General features: G+C 41.8%; 1 protein-coding gene across 1 annotated transcript; it reads left to right on the top strand.

Moving 5' to 3' along the window:
- Positions 1–2,919: 2,919 nt before the first annotated feature.
- Positions 2,920–19,784, top strand: PCNX4 (pecanex 4). The gene is made up of 12 exons (XM_066552179.1): positions 2,920–2,970; positions 5,724–5,831; positions 6,134–6,860; positions 8,487–8,666; positions 8,755–9,269; positions 10,080–10,180; positions 10,329–10,451; positions 11,319–11,682; positions 14,794–14,897; positions 15,322–16,358; positions 16,860–17,046; positions 17,831–19,784. Exons 3-12 carry the CDS (start codon positions 6,172–6,174, stop codon positions 18,080–18,082), a joined length of 3,552 nt encoding a protein of 1,183 aa, XP_066408276.1. The 5' UTR covers positions 2,920–2,970; positions 5,724–5,831; positions 6,134–6,171; the 3' UTR covers positions 18,083–19,784.
- The last annotated feature ends 181 nt before the right edge of the window (positions 19,785–19,965 follow it).

Genomic DNA, 19,965 nt, shown 5'->3' with positions numbered 1-19,965 from the left:
TGTCACTTACGATTCCAGTAGTACAAAAATTTGCTATTTGTAATTCTCTCTCTGTCCCTTTCTCCTTGGATCAGTGACAAATTCTTAAAATACAGCAATTGAAAGAGACTTCCAAGAGAAGTGAGTCTTTCCCAAAACATACAATATTTAACTAGATTGCTTCCATAACCAAGATGTTTTCAACATGAAATGCAAAGAGGAAAAAAAAAAGGAAAACCCTACCGTGATAAACAACAAAAACAATTCAGCTCAAAGCTCCTGATTTTAAGAATATCCTACACAAATTAAACAGAAATCTGCAAACTCAGTGTTTTATCCTTCATCTGAAGAATACAGTTCTTATAAAATCCAAATCACTTTATACACAAAGTTAAATTGATGAGAAATACTCTCATGTTTTAATGTTGTAAAAAACAGCTAGGTAGGAATAGTGAAATTACTTGAAGCATACATTCAGCTGCCATGAAGGAAGGGCACCTGAAAGGGAGCTGATACTTCAGTTACTGACATTCATTATGGGATGTTACCCTGGAACTCTTAATGGTTGCTCAGAAATGTCAACAAAAGCCTTTCCCTTTGGGAAAACATGGGTATCTTTCACGTGTAGGAATGGAGAACCTTTTCCTAAAGTTTATTTTAAAGGGATAAAGTCACCCAGAAAGGAGTGAGCTCCTCCGTGTGTTTTTCTGACAGCCTACGGCCAGGTTGTTGAAAGGCATTACTGCCAAGGGAGCCACAGGAAAGTAGTCATGGATAACACACATCCAGCAAACACAGATCTCCAGAAACCTACACATAAAAAGATGCATTTCCAAACAGAAAACACTTTTTTGCTTTATCTCGGAAGAGAAGAACGGTCAGAAAGGTAAGAAAAATATTTGTACCTGTATTACTCCAAGAAAAGTCAACATTAAAAATATGGAAACGTTCATATTCAGGGAGTTAGGACTAACAGACTTTTCACAAACAGAACAAGCAAGCCAAAAACCATGTCCAAAATCTGGAAATAGTTTATGTGTATCATAATTTTAAGAGGATCAGGAGTCCTGTTAAATTCAGTGAGATAGTTCATGTTTCCAGCTATATATTGTGTGATATCCAGAAAAAGACAGCTGGAGGTCAGCAGAATTTACCTTGAACAGTTTATTCTGTTAGCAGGTTTTATCTTATTTTATATGAACAAGAAAATTCTTAGAACTCTTAAGAGAAATAAATTACTATGCTCCCTTCACCAGTAGTCAGTTTGTACTGACTGAAATTCTGATTTATTCTTTTGAGCAAGAGTGAAAATACAGGAAATTATTCCTCAGAGTTTTGAAGGAGCTTTATGTGAGTTTTGAAACACAAGCAGCAGAGCTTGCAAAGAAATAAATCCAGTGTCTGCTTCCCTCACTCCGCTGTTGTTATTTAGGATTTAAACATTCCAGAAGAGAATCGTCATCTTTATAAAGTTGTAACTGAATTGGGAAACTGGGACGGGATAAAACTTGACAACCAAAAAGTAAATACCTGCTACTAACCTTTAGGGAATTGCAAAGAAATGGTATTTACCTTGGAATACCTATGAGATATAAATAATTTTAATAGGATTGCAACAGATGCATTTGAAAGAGAGGATGAAAAAATATTAGATCAAGGATAGTGAAAAAAACATATTATTTTAAATTTATTATGCAAGAGGATGGAATAATCTGTGCCACTGAACTACATTTAAAAGAAATTCAATAAAGACAAATGGTCACTGTCCTCTGGTGGTGTTTCCAAGATTTTATACTGGATTCCCCAATCCAACTGTCTTTTTATTATCTCTGAAGAATAAAGATTAACAGACCTACGAAAAGATGATGATGCTTCTGATGAGAACTGCTTCTAGTGAATCCATTGTCTAAAATTCCAAGCACATGCTTGTGTGTCAAATTACATATTCAGAGTAAAACAGATATAACTGTTCCTAACTATCTACATGGTGATTGTTCTAACAGGGATTAAGGTAGACATGTGTGCCCTGGTGTTAATACACTAAATTATGTAATTATTTTAGTTTTATTAGATCTTAATTACAGTTTACCCAAAAAGCATGCATGCCGACTCTGCTAAATATTCTTTTAACAAATGTGTTAAAACAGGTGTAATTTGAAGTGGTACTGCAGCATTCGGATTTATATTTCAGTTTGCCACCGAATGCTCAATTTGACTTAACCTAGAAGGAAACAGAATTAATTTGGTTTTGAGGCTAAAACCAATGTTCGTGTCTTGAATTAGTTAACACATAAGTGACATTATTATTCAAGATTAAGGGAATTTTTTGGGGTATTCTGTTATGATGTCAGAATGCTGGGAACCTTCTCGCCCTCTTTAACTCCCTGACAGGAGGGTGAAACCAGGTGGGGATCAGGATCTGCTTCCAAATTCCTCTCCAAATTCTTCTATTCAAACAAGGGCCAGGATGAGAGGACACAGTCTGAACATGTACCAGAGGAGGTAAATTGGACATTAGAGGAATTTTTTCCAGGAAGGAAGATCAGACATAGGAATGGGCTCGCCAGGGAAGTGGCGGAGTCACGGTCCCCGGAGATGTTAGAGCCTGGCCGGGCACTCTGGCCATGGGCTGGACTCGATGATGCCAGAGGTCTTTTCCACCCGGATCCATTCTGGGATGCTGCCCTCACCCGTGAGGGAGCGGGAGCACCGCGGCCCCTCAGCGCTCCGGTACCGACCCCGCCGAGGCGGCGCCGGGAGCGGGACGGGGCCGGCCGGAGCCATTTCCCGCAGGCAGCGCGTCCCCACCGCCTCCCTCAGGCGGGCAAAATGGCGGCGGCCGCTGAGGGGCGGGAAAAAGGGGCGGGCAGGGAACGGGAGCGCTGCGCCATCCTCCTTCTCCTCCTCCTCCTCCTCCTCCTCCTCCTCCTCCCAGCGCCGGCTCGGCCCCGTGCCCTGCCGCCCCCTGCCCGCTCCGAGCCCGGGCCACAGGTAGGTGCTGTCCTTGCCGCGGGTTTGCCCCCCGGCCCTTCCCCTCCGGAGACCGCATAGGTGTTTTTTGTACTCGCTGGGTGTTGGGTGTTTTTATTCAGAGCCTGCAGAAGAGGTGAGGGGAGCTGGGTGGGTGCGAAGTGTGGTGGCCCCGGTGGGAGCCCCTCGGGCCAGGGGCAGCGGTGCCTCGGGAGGAGGCGGCCAGCGACCTTTCCCAAAGGGGATCCCGGGATGCTCGTCCCATAACTGATGGGATGTGCTGTCCTAAATGCTGTGTGCCCTGGGGAATGGAGCCAGCACTGCTGAGCAGGGGCTCGCAGACTGTTCCTCCTGGCTGGAAGCTGGCCTGCAGCGCAGTGGGGTCTTTAGCCACGGATTTTCCTTCAGGGAATCTTTAACCCGGTGTTTGGGCACGGGATACATCTGGATTTGGTGGGACAGGGGATGCCACAGCCTCCCCTTCACCTCCCATCTCCCTTATCATCTCCAGCTTGGCTAGCAGGTGGTTTGTAACCCCTACCCTTAAACACCTGTAAGACCATCGAGGTAAGGATTTTTAAGCCCTATGTGTTTCAGCTGCTTAGGTGGCAGACAGCTCTACACATACTCTGTAATCTGCTAAAAATAAATGCAAACCAAACTCAGCTGATCCAACATCAGCCCACGTGAAGGATGGTGTTCATTTAGACAAAAATTCATGGCCTCCTGTGAATTCCTGCCTGAATTTGTGGCAAGGTTTGTTTATTTCCCTTTGTAATGACAAGGTTATTGCGGGGAAAACTTGTGAAGCGACTTTATGGTGTTAAAGCCCTTTTTCCATCCTTGCTGTGATGGTATCCAAGTGGCACAGATCCCCTCGCTGATGACAGACTGTTGTGTTGGGCGTTGTTTGGGTATCCAGGCAAGTTGTCAAAGTGGGGCTGGGCCTGTATGTCAGGAATGTGTATTGAAGCCAGGTCCTGTAAACACTCACAAATGTGTGCAGCCTTGTTGCTAGGGCTTTGCACAGGAATAAGACATGGATGAGTCTCCCTTTGAAGTCCTGATGTGCTACCTGAGTAGCTGGAAGCCAGGAGAACAGCAGAGGGAAGAGTTTCCATAGTTAGCAAGCTTCAGTAAATAAATTCACCTCTTTTTATGGCTCGTTTTGGAGCAGAGCCAAGTGGAACTATATTGTTTATGTGCGTAGATTCTTGTGTCTCACACAAAGATGCCTATTGTTTACACAGAAACTGTAAGGGGAATGTTTTGTTAACATTTGGTTAGCAATATAAACTAACAAACACAAATGCAGACTGGAACTTGAAACAAAAATAGCCCAGAAAAACTCAGTTGCCCAAAAACTGTTTTCCAAGGAAAACTCTGCACCTATTGGTTCTATATTTTCTTTTTAAACTCAGCTTCTGTCATTTCCATGCCTATAAATCTTCTACTGCATGTAGCTATCCCAGCAATTTAAGCTCCATGCCCATGCACCCTCTAAACAGTGCTTATTTTTCTAAAGAAGACTGATTCAATTGTGATATTTTATAATTACATTTGAAATTCGTTTTTAGTTGTGTGTCGCTGTTACATTTTCAAATTCCTGAGCTGACTGGGATGAATTCCCCTCTCCATTGTCAACATGTGTCTTTTCCATTAGTTCCAGTAGGACTGACTGCTGCCTTCTCCTTACATTTAAGAAACTTTCAGTGGTTTAAAATAGTAGGACAAAAAAAAAAACCTCTGTTTTTTCAATATTTTGTTGAAAAAAACCAAAAAAATCCACAGCCTACATAAAGAGTAGTTACAGAGCCTGTGGGGTCCTGCTTTCCATGATGGAGTATATTGACTTAGTGGATGTGGAATGTAAATTTGCAGTCATGATAATGCATAAAATCTCATTTGCACTGTTTCCAGCTTCATTCCCCAATGATCAGCATCTGTCAACAGTCAAGTGACTGAGACCTGTTTAAGTAAATGGGGTGAATTGTCCTCAGAAGGGCTCAGAAAGGTTTGGTATTGTAGCAAAAAGGGATCACAGTAATTTGAGGACTCTGTGGCAGCCAGATGTTTAATTTTTAATGTCTCACCAGTGATGGCAATGGATATTCATCAGATTGTACAGCTCCAGGGGAAGAAAGTCAGTCAGAATTTCTGTCCTTGCACATCTCCTAATACACACTATCTCTTTTATAGAGTTATTATTAGTGACATTGGCACTGCTTTTTTTGTGCAGTTTTTTTCACCCTGTTTCTTAGCTTGAATACTTCTGCTGTCGCTCCTAGATTCTTGCTTTCATGATTAGTAGCACAGAATTATATTTGAATATCACAGTTATCACCTTACATTCATTGTTTCTACATTGCCTGATCCTCTCTGAATGAGCATTCAAACCTATTTCTGTTTGATGGGTTGTTGTAAATGTATACAGGTATCTTTTTTTCCTTTCTTTAAGCTTTTTCCATTGGCACCATGAAGAATATATCCTAATTCTGCTAAAAGTCACAAGTATTGTGTTTGGTTGTTTTTTTTTTTTTAATTTATAAGTTTTAGGAAGCAGAAAGGGAACTGCTTATTTTACTTTATAGTGAGATCCTGTCCTGCAGCTGGGCTGTATAGGGAGGACAGTAACAATGCTGATGTGGAAAACAATTTGTAATACTTTAACATATTTCTGTAAAAAAAGCTTTATTGCATGTAATACTTTAACATATTTATGTAGAAAAAGCTTTATTGCATAGAGTTTTAATTTTCTTTTTTTTTTTTTACAGGGACCTCTGTGTGCCTGAGTCTCTGCACTTGTGTGACTGGTCACTGGAAACACAGGCTCTGTGTACAGAGATCCTTAACAGGATTTGGAATTGGAGGGCTGTGGCAAGGTGTGATTGCAATCAGATTGAGTGGGAAGAATGTCAGTTTTAGGAAGGCATTCTGATGGGGAGATGGGTTGGTTTTGTCATCTCCCAATCACATATATTTTTATTTGCAACCCTCAGCTGAAAGAATGTGTTCACATTTTAAAACAGATGTTTTCTTAGTAGTTGTATTCTGAGAAATTCTAACGGCAACATGTCAGAATTCCACTGTAGCTTGGTAAATAAAAAGAAGACACAAGAATTCCCTGGGTTCTGAGTTCCAGAATCAGTAATGTATCCATGTATTCCTTCCTGTTCTCCTACAGGAAAGATGATCCCCAGCCAGCACTCCTGAGCCACGAGGATGGGGCCAGATGTCCCCCTGCTCAATGACTACAAGCAGGAGTTCTTCTTGAAGCGCTTCCCTCAGACTCTGCTGGGAGGTCCCAGGTTCAAATTAGGCTACTGTGCCCCTCCCTACATCTATGTGAACCAGATCATCCTTTTCCTGACACCATGGCTTTGGGGAGGAGTGGGAACACTCCTGTACCAGCTGGGGGTGATGAAGGACTCGTGCACAGCAGCGCTGTCGGGAGGACTCATGTTTGTTACTGCACTTGCTCTTCAGATGACAAACCTCTATGCAAAGCAGAAAACAGTGACAGTAGAAAGAATGCAAATTCAGAATACCCTGACAGATGAAGATGAGTTTGAATTTTCCAGCTGTGTAGGTTCAGAGACAGTAAAATTTATTATTCCTGGCAAGAAGTACATAATCAACACTGTATTCCATTCCCTTCTGGCAGGGGTATTGTGTGGGCTGGGAACTTGGTATTTGCTGCCAAACAGAATAACCTTGTTATATAACAACATTGGAGGAACTGTTGTGATCTTTGTGTTTGGATGGGTGACCATATGTATAGGAGAGTATTCATTAATCATAAACACAGCCACTGAAACAGCCACTTTCCAGGCACTGGATACTTATGAAATCACTGCTCTGATGAGACCTTTCTACATTTTTGTCTTTATTGCAGTGGATCTTGCACACAGGTAAACGTAATAATGCATTTAGCCACTTAAAGTGATGGTTATTCTGTGTATTTTTGATGGGAAAGGTTAAATTATTCTTCGGAGGAAAAATTTATTTTGAGATTCTAATCAGCTGTAGTAACTTCAAAGATTGATGCATATATGATAAAAATTGAGGTTCTATGCTGTGTATAAAAGGCTCTTAAATTTTTATAGCATCCCATGTAAACTAGGAAGAGCAGTTTGTAAGTAAGAGATAGTTTTAGCTATCTTCTACCACGTCATTTTTCATATTTTTGTATTGGAGCATTTGGAAATATATCCTTTTAAAGGATGTGTTTTGAAAACACATGTTCCTGACCTGGAATCATAAATGTAAACACTGCAAGCTCAGGATTACTGGATTTATGTCCAGATTTCATCCTGGAATGCTTCCTAATTAAAGCTCCATAAAGTGATAGCAGAGGCTTTTATACAACAGGCAAAAAAAGCCAAAAACCTCTGAATTTGGTTTTAATGAATGGATAAGCGAATGGGAATATTGCTGTGACTTTATGATACAGATTCTGAACTTGGATTTTTAATTGCTTTTCCAATATGAAAGAGCTGTGTCAGTCTATAAATTAGGAGAGTCACATTTCTGTTTTTCAGATGAGTGTCTTAGCTGAAGTATTTGTAGTTTGAGGCTCCTAAAACAAGATACTTTTAGATTTACTCTCTGCGTTCTTTCTCCCTGTCAGGTGATATTTATAGCACTTTGTCACATGTACATATTTTATGGGTGGGTTACTTCAGATACATTAAAAAAAAGCATGTTTGAATTTGCTAGTTTTGCACTGGGAGATGTCCTTGTTAATGATTTACCCTAATTGCCACTTCAGATGAGGTACAAAAATTATACATGTGGTCTTGGACTCCAAATTCTTCTATCCAATTTCCTGAGGAGAAGATTAAGACATTGTCAAAAGTCTTGATAAAATTCCTGTGAGGCTTGCTTACTTATTAAAAAGGAGAGAGAAACCAAATATTTTGGCAGTCCACCACCTTTAACTGGTAAACTACATATGGATTAGAATTTATGCAAATTTCTAATACTGATCTTTGTGATTTTGCAGGAAGATTTTGACATTTTTATGTAGAAATAAATCAGTTTAGGAAGATACAGTATTATCTGTAGGTGTGCAGGCAACGTGCCAGTTCTAGTGTTAAAGCTTAGATCTTGGGCCTTGAAATTGCATGAAAGTTTGCTTTTGTGTCTCTGAAAAAATACTTTATAATTTTTTGTTAAACAGTTGAGGCTTTGGAGCCTGTGGACCTTTCTTTTTTGCACAAGTATTTTTTCAGTGTATTATCACAGCAGTAACAAAAATAATTGGGATAATTGCATCACTGTATTCATCTGAAGGCTTCAAAAACTTTTAAATGAAAATTTAGTCTGTGTTCTGGTGTTCTAATTAATGTGTTATTGTCCCAAGCATAAATATATGTCCTTATTTTTTCCTTTTAAAAGATACTCATTAGGTTTTATAGGTTGAATGTGTAAGGTTTTTACTTTGGGATTTGCTGTAGTAATTAAACAAGAAGTCTTCCCACATGGAAGTTATTTTTCCTTTCACAGAAGTCAAATCCATTTCTTCTTTTATCCAGGTTTGCTGTCAACGCACCCATTCTAGAGCAGACAAACCAGATTTTGCACATCCTGTTTCTTTTTCTGCCATTCTTGTGGGCAATGGGAATTCTGCCCCCACTTGATGCACTTTTTCTCTGGGGAATGGAACAACTGTTGGAGTTTGGACTAGGAGGTTCACCTATGTCAAGTAACACCAAGTAAATGTTTATACAATTGTAAAATACATCAGTATTGTTTATAACCTTTTTCTTTTCAAGCAAATCTTCTTTATTTTCTCCTTCACAGGTTGTTAGTAATGTTTCTCATTTCTGCTGGAACAGCAATAGCATCGTATTTCATTCCCAGCCCCCTCGGTGTGATCCTCTTCATGACTGGATTTGGGTTCATACTGAGTCTTAACCTAAGTGAGATTGGGTTTGCCCTCAAACACACCATGATCAGCCATTCAGCCTCCAGCAAAGCTAAAAATGCTCACAGGGGTCTTAGAATACAATTTGGATGGAGGGAATTTATTTTCTATGTGGCTGTGTTGGCATTTGCTCTCACAGAAGCGAGTTTGCTGCATCAATTTGCAGGCTCCTCGTCATTTTCCCAAGCCAGACCCCAGGCCATAGCAAGTTACATTCTGATCCTATTACTTGTAATTATGTGGATTCTTAGAGAGATTCAGAGAGTGTACTTGTTTGGAGTCTTCAGAAACCCCTTTTACCCAAAGGATGTCAGGACTGTGGCTGTGTTCATGGAGAAGCAAAGAAGGCTAATGAAAGTTGGTGTTGTCAGGAGGATTTTACTAACACTAGGTAGGAATACACCACTGTCTCTTGTTTGTTAGATGATGCTTGTAGGGAGATTGAAACTCTAGAATTGCTGTATGTGCAAGATTCTGTGAATGAACCAAGGGAAACCAAGTGGCTGGAAATACTTCTTTATGTCTTGTTAAACTGTGCATTGAGTTCAGTTACTGGTCCAACATATTTGAAAGTGATTAAATTTGGAAGTGATTTGATTTATATCTTTTATAGGGGTGAACCTAAAAAACTGAGCCTTTTAAAAGCCCAGCTGAGAAAGCAGGGCCTTTTAAAGGATTTTAGTTACAACTGCAGTACCAACTTTTAAAAAGATGTACTTGGAAACAAAATGAGTTGAAAGTCTTCAAGCTGACCAAATATTTGGTTCTTAGAGCTTGCTAGTAAAGGGAAGAGCCTCCTTTCTGGTAGGTTAGAAACAAATGCATCTACTTTGAGGGAATAAAAAATCGATTTAAATTATTTCATTTCATAAAGAAGCATTAGTTTGGGGAAATACATTGATGACTGCTATTCCATGTTTATTTTTACTTATTTGACTATTCTCTTGGAGAAACAAATAAAGGATAAAGGAACTAATAGCAAGTAAGAGCTAAGCATCAATGTAAATGTTTGTTGTCCTGGGCTATTAGTGCAAATAAATTGTTTGATATCGTGGGAGTGTAATACAAAGAGGAGTTTGTGATGATGAAGGGAAGGTTTCTCTTTTTGTGCTGGGATTTCCATCCTGCAATAAGACTGCTTACCTCTGTTGACTTTTGTTGTGTTTTTGGAAGGTCAATGATTCTTTTGTTTCAATTGCAGTGTCTCCATTTGCTATGATAGCATTCCTGTCACTTGACCATTCCCTACAAAACCTACATTCCGTGTCTGTTTCCATTGGATTCACAAGGATGTTCAGAATGGTAATTTAAATTTTAAATATGTTAGCCTTAGAAATGCTATTCTACATGACTTGAGAACCAAGGTGACCTGGAAGAAATATTCCAGGTCATGAAAGCATGAGATAATAGATGTGGTTTTTAATGTATTTCTAACATATCTCTATTTTAGGTCTGGCAAAATACAGAAAATGCCTTACTAGACATGGTGGTTGTCTCAGCAGCACAAATCTTGGTGTTTAATCCAGACCTCTGGTGGAACAGGAGCCTTGATACAGGAATCAAACTCTTGCTGGTAATTGTAGGAGCCTTGGGATGGGTGGGGGGTCGGAGATGAGAGATCTCTGCAGCCAGGTCGAGGAACCTGGGGTTTATTGCAAAGGGCCTGGGTGCAGGGCCCTGCTGGGAGCTGCCAGACACAGCTCAGAGCAGGCCCGAGAGAAGAGAGGGGGAGAGAGGATGAGAGGGTGAGACAGTAAGAGGGGAAGAGCATAAGGGAGTAAAAAAGGTAAGAGAGTGAGGTTCCTGTTACAATACAATAAATCTTCTTCTGTGTTGAATATTCTAATTCTCACTAACCAATCTAGTACAATATACAAATCCTATAGCATTTACATACAGCCTATAAGAATCATTACATTACCATATTGTGTTACATTTTAAACCCTAAAAACCCCTCTTTGGACCCCTTCTGCCAAGCTAGTAGGGTTTGCTCTGACCCTTGGACCTGTCTGCAGGCAGAGGGTATTGTTTCATCAAAAGGGGATTACCTTCAGCTGGCCACACCATTGTTTTCCAGTTGTTCAGTAACTGAGGTATCTCAAAGCTTGCTTTCAGTTCAATCTCACTTATAGTTTCTATATTCTCAAAATCTTTTGCCAGACAATCATATTTATAAGGCTTTCCTGTTTCATCTTCCCCAACAGGTAATGGTCATATTGTAAAATTTAGCAGATAATTGTTATCTGAAGTCTCTGTTTCTGTTGGAGAATTACAGCAGGGGCCAGGACCCAGCAGCAGACAGAAGCTAAAATCTGTATATGTGTAAGATACAGTCTCACACCAAGCAATGATAGCCATGCTTCATTTTCTTAAAATTACTGTATCTGTGCCGAGTGTGCTGCAGGCTACAAACCGTGCGCTTCCTGCCCGTGTGCCGCAGGTCGGTCTCCTGCGGGATCGGCTGCTCCAGTTCCTGTCCAAGCTGCACTTTGCCATCGCCATCCTCCTCACCTCGTGGACGGAGAAGAAGCAGCGCCGCAGATCCAGCGCCGCCCTGATCGCGCTCAACGTCGCCTTCTTCCCCGTCCTGCTGGCCCTGGTGGCCGTCTCAGCGCTGCTGTCCTCGCCCCTGCTGCCCCTCTTCACCCTGCCCGTGTTCCTGGTGGGCTTCCCCCGGCCCCTGCGGAGCTGGCCGGGCCCCGCGGGCGGCACCGCCTGCGTCTGCTCCGACACCGTCTACTACCGGCAGCTGGTGCCCGGCCTGGCCGCCGCACTGCAGTCTGCGCTGGCGGCCGGCGGCCTGGGTACGTACAGGGAGCACTGAAATAATGCAGCTAAACAGTGCAGCAAATGGGGCTTTCCACCCAAAACCTTGGCATTGGATCCCTCCCAGCGCCCCAAACCCATTGGGATCAGATCTCTCCCAATGCCTTAAACCCCTTGGTATCAAATCCCTCCCAAGGCCTCAAAACTGTTGGGATTGGATCCCTCCCAATGCCCCAAAACCCCATGGGATCAGATCCCTCCCAATGCCCCAAAAGCCTTGGGATCAGATCCCTCCCAATGCCCCAAAAGCCTTGGGATCAGATCCCTCCCAATACCCCAAAAGCCTTGGGATCAGATCCCCCCCCCCGTGCCCCAAAACCCTTGGGATCAGATCCCCCCCAGTGCCCCAAAAGCCTTGGGATCAGATCCCTCCCAATACCCCAAAAGCCTTGGGATCAGATCCCCCCCAGTTCCCCAAAAGCCTTGGGATCAGATCCCTCCCAATGCCCTAAACCCCTTGGGATCAGATCCCTCTCAAGGCTCCAAAAAGTTTGGATCAGATCCCTCCCAAGGCTCCAAAAAGGTTTGGATCAGATCCCTCCCAGTGCCCCAAAACCCTTGGGATCAGATCCCTCCCAATGCTCTAAAACCCTTGGGATTGGATCCCTCCGAAGGGAGGAGAATCGGTGGTTGAAAACCAAGTTTCACAGCTGGGTTAAATCTGATATTCAGAGATTGCTCAGGAAAAAGTGGTTACTTTTATCCTTCTTGTACAACCAACAATAGGACAAAGGGGAAGAATAGAAAAGAATAGAAGAGCTACAAGTTGCAGCAGGGGAGGTTCAGGTTGGATTTTGGGAAATATTTCTTCCCTGGACAAACGGTTAAGCATTGGAACAGGCTCCCCAGGGAGGTGGTGGTGTCCCCATCCCTGGGAGCATCCAGGAAACAAGGAGATGTAGCAGTTTGTGAAATGGTTTCATGGACATGGTGGTATTCAGTCAAAGGCTGGGCTTGATGATCTGGGAGATCTTTCCCAGCTAATGATTCTACTATGTCTACTTGTTACAATCCTAGTAAAAAATAACTCTTTTGTTACCTTTAAGGGGAGACTAAATGGTGGTGAAACAGTATCAACCCTAATCTTTACAGAATAAAAAGGATGGAATGCATTGATCCCACCTAGCTGGAGGCAGTAAATTGGGCTCTTTAGCCAGACAGCATAGAGAAGGATGTGTGTCAGACTGCTCTCTGTAAGTCTGTCTGTCTCTGCATCAATCCCATTACTCAGCATCCAGAAGGTGACTTTGCTAATTTGGCTATGTTAATTTGTTATGGTGAATACTGGATATTTGTGAAATACATGATGTAGCCTAAGTAAACAGCTGAGAACAAACCCATTGATAAGATTTAATGTCATATCTTGTGCAGGCAGTTGAGGTGGGATTGTAGCAGCACTTGTGGATTTACAGCCTGGTAAAGGCATTGTGATGGGCTTTTCACAGAATTACAGAGACAGAGGTGAAGAAATGCCCAGTCTTTTTCCCAGCTGGAGACAGAGTAACTGTTTTAAAATTGCAAGGTCATTTTTTTGAGAAACAGCCTTTGTGTAACCTAAATAATCAAAAGATTGTAGCCCTTAGACAAGAGGCAAATATTTACATAAGCCTCTTAGAAAATGGCTTATGGCTGGAAAAAGTGGCCTAATGTTTGAAGGCAGTGGAAGTTAACCTTAATCATGCTTTTCTGAAGAAAATATCCAGGTGCTTTACTAGGAAATATGTGCTGCACTTGCATCACTGGTTAGAGAGAGGTACTAAATAAAACCATAAAGTTTTTTTCTCTCAAGAATACTTCAGTTTGTCTACTGCATTAGTCCATTATGTTTTCTATTTACAATAGATATATTTATTATAATAATATATAGCTATCTGTCATAAATATATATATATACATATGTTACCTATCTTTTATATCTATCTATATTTTATATATATAAGTATTTTAATAGGGGTTTTTTCCCCCATTGCCATCATGACTGTCGTAGCATGTATGCCTTAGAATAAATAATTTAAAACACTAGTCTTGAGGGGTAAAAAGTCTCTTCTTTAATGGGAAAATCTGTGAATGAATGTCTTGAAGCAAGAAAAACTGTGGTGTTCTCAGATGAGTTCAAAAGGAAGCGATAGCACTTTGTGTGTCACTAATTTAAACCCAGAGTTTTTTCTGTGTAAAGGAGTTTTAGTAGTTTTAACTGCTAGCAAGAAAGGAATTAAAGTCTTTGCAAAATGTTAGCAAGAAAAGGCACTTCATTAGCTCAGTGGGTTAGAAAAGGTTACTTAAATTTTAACTGCTGTTTAATGGTTGGTTTCACTGATTTCACCTTACAACATTTTAAAACTAAAATGTTCTGCAAGTGAGTGGTCACCAGACATGAGTGACAGCAGAAGCAGTTCATAAACTGGCAGCAAATGTCATGCTTAAGAATAGAACCATTGTGTTATGGGGCTTGACATTCAGCTATAGTTCAAATACAGTATAACCATCAGTTTTTAGGAATTTTGGCATTGCTTTTTTTGTGGCATAGGTTAAAAAAAGAAAAAGTTTGGGCTGGTTTATTTTGGTGTTTTTTTTTTTTTGAGTACTAATTTACTGTTGTTATAGACCTGGTTTTCAAATTCCAGTCCAGTTATATTTTTATTTCTCTGATAACAAATAAACTTCCTACTCCACAGCAAATTGGGCCATTAGGAAACTCCTGCGGTATATAATGATTCTTTAATGTATTCTCAGTAAGGAGGACCTTAGGTCTCCAGAGAACACTCCAGTGGGAACTGTGTGGTTGGAAATGCAGCCAAAAAATGATCTTTAATCATGAAAGTCATCTCTGCAAAGGGATTTGAGGGTGGAGTTCTTTAACCCTGGTCTGGTGTGAATAATGTAGTCCTGCAGTTGTGTGAGGTTTTCCAACTTTCCACAGCTTTTTCAAAGCTGCAATTTCAGCCAGTTTTTTCAAGATTCTCAGGTTAGCCAGTGTTAACTGATTGCAATGCTGATGCAGAAATATTTTGTGTTTGCTTTTGAGTCCTTTCCTTGTCATGTAGTAAAGGTAATATGTAGTTTTTTGTTTGGTTTATTTTCTTGCCCAGGTCTCTCTCTGCCTGGGTCTCATTACTTGTGCCGCTTTCAGGACAGGCTGATGTGGATATTGGTGCTGGAAAAAGGCTTCACCTACTGTGGTGTTAACATTAAGGTAATTGCATGCTGAGCACTGAGATGTTGATGTTTGGAAATCGTGCAAACATTTTGCTGTGTAACATTTCAGCAGTGTAACTGATTTACATTTAATTTTCTAAGATGAGTGTTGTACTAATTAGCCTTGCAATTTACATGAGTAGCAGATGTGAAATTTTTTATCATTTAGCTTGTGACAGAATAGCTTTAATAAGCTGGCTAATAAGATTTGCATCAAGCAAAGATTTATTTAAGACATTGATCTGTGCCTGATATTGCAGTGAGTGCTTTGTTATTGCTATTATCTCTGGATAGATTTGTAGCTTCAGTTGTGGAAATACTGACAATCATCTTGTTCAGAATAATTCTGTTGCAATGCTTGCTAGCATTAAAGTTATGTCCTGGTGAAGACTAACAGGAAGCTGTTTTCATGTGTGCTTTAGGGGCTAGAACTGCAGGAAACATCCTGCCATGCTGCTGAAGCTCACAGAGTGGATGAAATTTTTGAAATGGCCTTTGAACATCAGGAGCACACAAGGATTCTGTCTCCCAATCCCCATTTTGGACACATCCTGACTCCCTGTACTGTGGTTCCTGTGCGGCTGTATTCTGATGCCAGGAATGTGTTATCTGGAATAATCGATTCCCATGAGAATTTAAAGCACCTGAAAGATGATTTTGTGAAGGTCCTTGTATGGATGCTTGTCCAGTATTGTTATAAAAAATCCAAGACGTGGGAAAGCCCAGGCAGTGCCAACAAGAACAAACAAGAATCATTTCCAGAAAATCAGCATAGTGGTGCAGTGAAAGGATCCAGAGCTCTGAGGGAAGAAGACAGCTTTAGTGTTGATACAGTGGAGGACTGGACTGATGAGAGTGACATTTTTGATTTTGAACCCAGTAGCAGAACAAGAGACAGAAAAGATCCTGGGCAGTTGGGACTGACACCCAAAGTGCACCTGTCTATTCCAGGGTCTATAGAAACACAGAGCCAAGACTTCCTACAAGAAATGTCTCCAGAAGATAAATTAAACAGGGCTATGGTGCTTGGGCTGCCTGCTGTGGACAAAGGGAAACAGCCAGAAGTTTTACCTCGTGTAGAATTCAGTTGCTCTTACTCGGAGCTGCTGAGCATCCCGGAAGAATGGAGAACAGCTCCAGTGCCTTCTTCCAAAGTCAGTGAAATGAGGCAGAGGTTTCCTGAGGAATGGTACCACTTTGTTTTGAGCCAGCTGGACTTTTTTCATTTGAAAGAGAAGCCTTCCAGTTTACTCACAGACCTGATGAAAGATCAAGCTCTGAAAGAGCTGTACATCCACGGAGTGCTGTCGTGCTGCTTTGGTCTGTTTGGGCTGGATAACGCCGTGCCTGCCCCTCGCCACGTCTTCAGGGCATACACTGGTGGCATCCCCTGGTCTGCTGGCTTGGACTGGCTCACAGGCAAACCAGAGCTCTTCCAGCTGGCATTAAAAGCATTCAGGTAAAAGAAAACAGTTTCCTGAGATTAGAAATTTATATAGAGAAGTGTCATTTCATTAATGTTTTGTTAAACCCATATAATTTAAATTTATTTGTAGGTTTTTCCTATATAAATACTGCCTGGGACTCCAGACAGTGAAGCCTGTGGTATGGAGGTTCTTCTTTCTTCTCCACAGCAGCTGCCTCCAATCTGCTGTGTTAAATGGGGAAAAACAACCTGTTTTCATTGACCCCGGATCTCAGCAGTTGTGCTGGATTTAGATATTTGGCAGTAACCATTATCAGGCACTGGGGAAGTGTTGGAAGTGAATGAGAGGTGTTTAAGCTGATGTGTTTCACATGTGGGTGAGCTAAAAGCACAACCAGACTGACTGGCAGTGACTCAGCTGGCAAGAAGTGACTGACAGAGTTGGTGGAGCCTCTCCATCCTCTGTGGCCTGAAGAGCTTTCTTCCTCCTGTCTTTGCCACACAACTGACTGCATGATGCTCTGCACCTTTCAGATACACCTTTAAACTTATGCTGGACAAAGCCAGCCTGGGCCCAGTGGAGAACTTCAGAGAGCTGGTGAATTACCTGGAGGGATACGAAAGCGATTGGTACATTGGGCTGGTGTCAGACCTGGAGTGGCAGCAAGCAGTTCTGCAGGAAAAGCCATACCTGTTCTCACTGGGGCATGATCCAAGCATGGTAAGGAGAAAAATTACTCGGTCAAAGTTTGGGTTTCTTTTTCACTGTTTTTTCCCCCTCTTGTAATTGTGTTCTAAAACATGAAGGCTATGCAAGGTTGGTTTGTACTAAAGAGACTAAAGAGGAGCTGGCACCACTGTTGTTGAAAACCCCACTGCACTGTTCTTTAGATGCAGCAATATTTCCTGGTTATATTCCAGTGGAGGCATTGAACTGAGGGGACTGGTTTAGACTTTGCTGTGTTTAAAGTGTTCATAGAGTGCAGCCCTGTCACTGTCATGTTTTTTGAAAAATTCTTTTGCCCAGGATTTTCTCCTGGGAAGCTGAGAAGCCTCAGAGAAAAATGAAAACAATAATTATCTCATTTTGCTTTTCCTGTGTTTTGCTGCTTTAGAATGTGGTTTAGAAATTGTTTATCCAACAGGTGGTTGTTTGATTGGTTTCATGTGAATTGTTTTTACTTAATGACCAATCACCATCAGGCTGTGTGTCACTCTGGGGAGTCAGTCATGAGTTTTTAGTTAGGATACTTACAGAAGGTTTAACAAGATACTTTCTCTATTCTTTAGTATAGTTTTAGTATAGCATTCTTTTATTATTTTATCATATTATATTATATAAATTAACCTTCTAAAAACATAGAGTCAAATTCAATTCCTCCTTCATCCTGAAAACCCCAAAAATACCACACAACCCCAAAGCTTCGCTCAGTGCTTTGTAACCAAAACGCTCTTGTCTCTTGTCAGACAATGTCCTGGACATCCTCATCTGTTTGTTCTTGCAGGGAATTTACACAGGGCGAGTCCTCACTCTGCAAGAGCTGTTAGTCCAGGTGGGAAAGCTCAATGCTGAAGCTGTGAGAGGCCAGTGGGCCAACCTGTCCTGGGAGCTGCTCTACGCCACCAACGACGACGAGGAGCGCTACAGCATCCAGGCACACCCGGCCCTGCTGCGCAACCTGACCGTGCAGGCGGCCGACCCGCCCCTGGGCTACCCCGTCTACTCCTCACAGCTCCTGCAGCTGCCTCTCTTCTAGGCTCTCCTTCCTCAGTCATGGCTGTTGCTGGTTTGTCCTTTTCCTCTGTGTGTTGCCATCCAATGTCCACGCTCCCCTGTGTGCTACAGATCGGGTGTTCCTCTCAGGGCGGCGGTGCCAGGCCGGTGCATGTCCTTGGTACAGAGGTGGTGCTGGCCAGAGCCTGCAGCAGGCAGGAAGGTGGGGTCTGGTTTCTTGCTGCTGGAACATGAGACACCATTGCCCTTGTGGCTGGTGAGCCACATGCTGAAATTCTCTTCTCCAGCTTAAAGCAACATAATTCTTATCATTACCATAATTCTGATCATTAACTATTTTTGGTGCATTCTGATTTAGTTTTACTTTTTTTTTTTTCTGTGGACAGGTGACCTGCACTGCCAGTCAGGTTATGGCCTCTTGTAGTGTTGGCCAAAGTGTACATAGGACTATTTATATGAATTTTTTTATTCTGGCCATTTTATATTGGACTGAGTTCAGTTCTAGCATTTGTTATATGACTCTCATTGATCTTCCTTATGTGTAGTAAGTTATCAGCCATGCTTTAACTAAATTCTAAGGGACAATTTTTACCAAACTACTTGTTTTGGTAAAAAGAATTTTATACAAACCAGTGTGTGCTCTGACACATTGATAGCCTGGGTGACTATTGATGAAAGAAGTAAATGTATATAATTAGGGGACAGAGGAAATTTTAAGAACAAATGCTATGATTTCATCTCCTTCTTCCAGTATCCATATATATGATATATATTTTATATATCTGTGTATATATGTTGTTACTTTCAACCTCTCTCCACCTCCCTAACCAGTCTTCCACAAATGCAGTGAGAGCTTCATGATGGGGGGTGGGTTGAAATCCAGCTAGAAGTATTTATTTTTTTAACCTTACTACAGGCTGGAACAGACCTGGACAGCTGGTTTGTAACATTACAGGTCACCTTGAAAACAGGTCCAGGTCCAGTTTCCAGTGGCTCATTTATCCTGTTCACTACCACCAGTCTTAGCACATAACTGTGTTTTCTCAGCACTACAGTGGTTACACTGTAGGCAAATGCTGAGCAGGGAGTTGGTAATTGTATTTCCTACTCCTGCAGAATCAATTTAAATCAGAGATGCTCCGTAACTGAAGCAGTACTGGTTTAGAACACCCAGCCTTGTCTGAGTCCAAGCACATTTATTACTTTTACTCCTCACCTTTAAGACCTTTTGTCTCATATGAAATTTGCCACAGAACCTTGTCCTGGTTCACAGCTGTTCCTTCAGATAGTGGCCAGAAAGGGTTTTTTAAAACTATGCAAGTGGTGTGGTGGATTTCTAAAGCAGGTTGGTCCTGGGCCCTGAGCTGCATCTGGAAATACAGAGCCATGGCAGTGATGTGGAAGGGGCTTACAGAGAGCACCTATTTCAGCTACCTCTCACAAGGAGGCAAATGTTTACTCTGATTTAAAACTTCCAAGGCAAGGAGTGTCATGAACTCCTCAAGCAATTCCAGTTCTTTGCTGCTCTTGCAGCAGCTGGAAAGTTGGAGCTATTTCCTAAAACTAATTAACCCTCCCTTGCCCCATTGTAAATTTCTTACTACTTGTCTTCCATATGGTCACATAAAATTTAATTATCTTTTTTTTTGCAGCAGTCAAAGATGGCTGTAATTTCTGCCTTCATCCTTTGTCTTTTGTAAACTGAATAAACCAGTTGAGAAAGAGCTGAAGAGAGCTGTGATCCTTTTCCCTTCCTTTCTCTGGGTTCTGTCCATCTGCTCCCCAGCCTTGAGGAGAGCTGCTGATAACTGGGCCCAGTGCTCCAGCAGAGATCCTGATTGGCACCAGATGGAGCAGCACAATTGGCAATGGGCAGAGTTCCTGCTGGAGCACAGGAACGTGGAG

The sequence above is a fragment of the Molothrus aeneus genome, chromosome 6, assembly GCF_037042795.1.
Source record: "Molothrus aeneus isolate 106 chromosome 6, BPBGC_Maene_1.0, whole genome shotgun sequence".
Lineage (NCBI taxonomy): Eukaryota > Metazoa > Chordata > Aves > Passeriformes > Icteridae > Molothrus > Molothrus aeneus.
The sequence above is the reverse complement of the archived record's forward strand: the minus strand, read 5'-3'. Positions and strand labels throughout refer to the sequence as shown.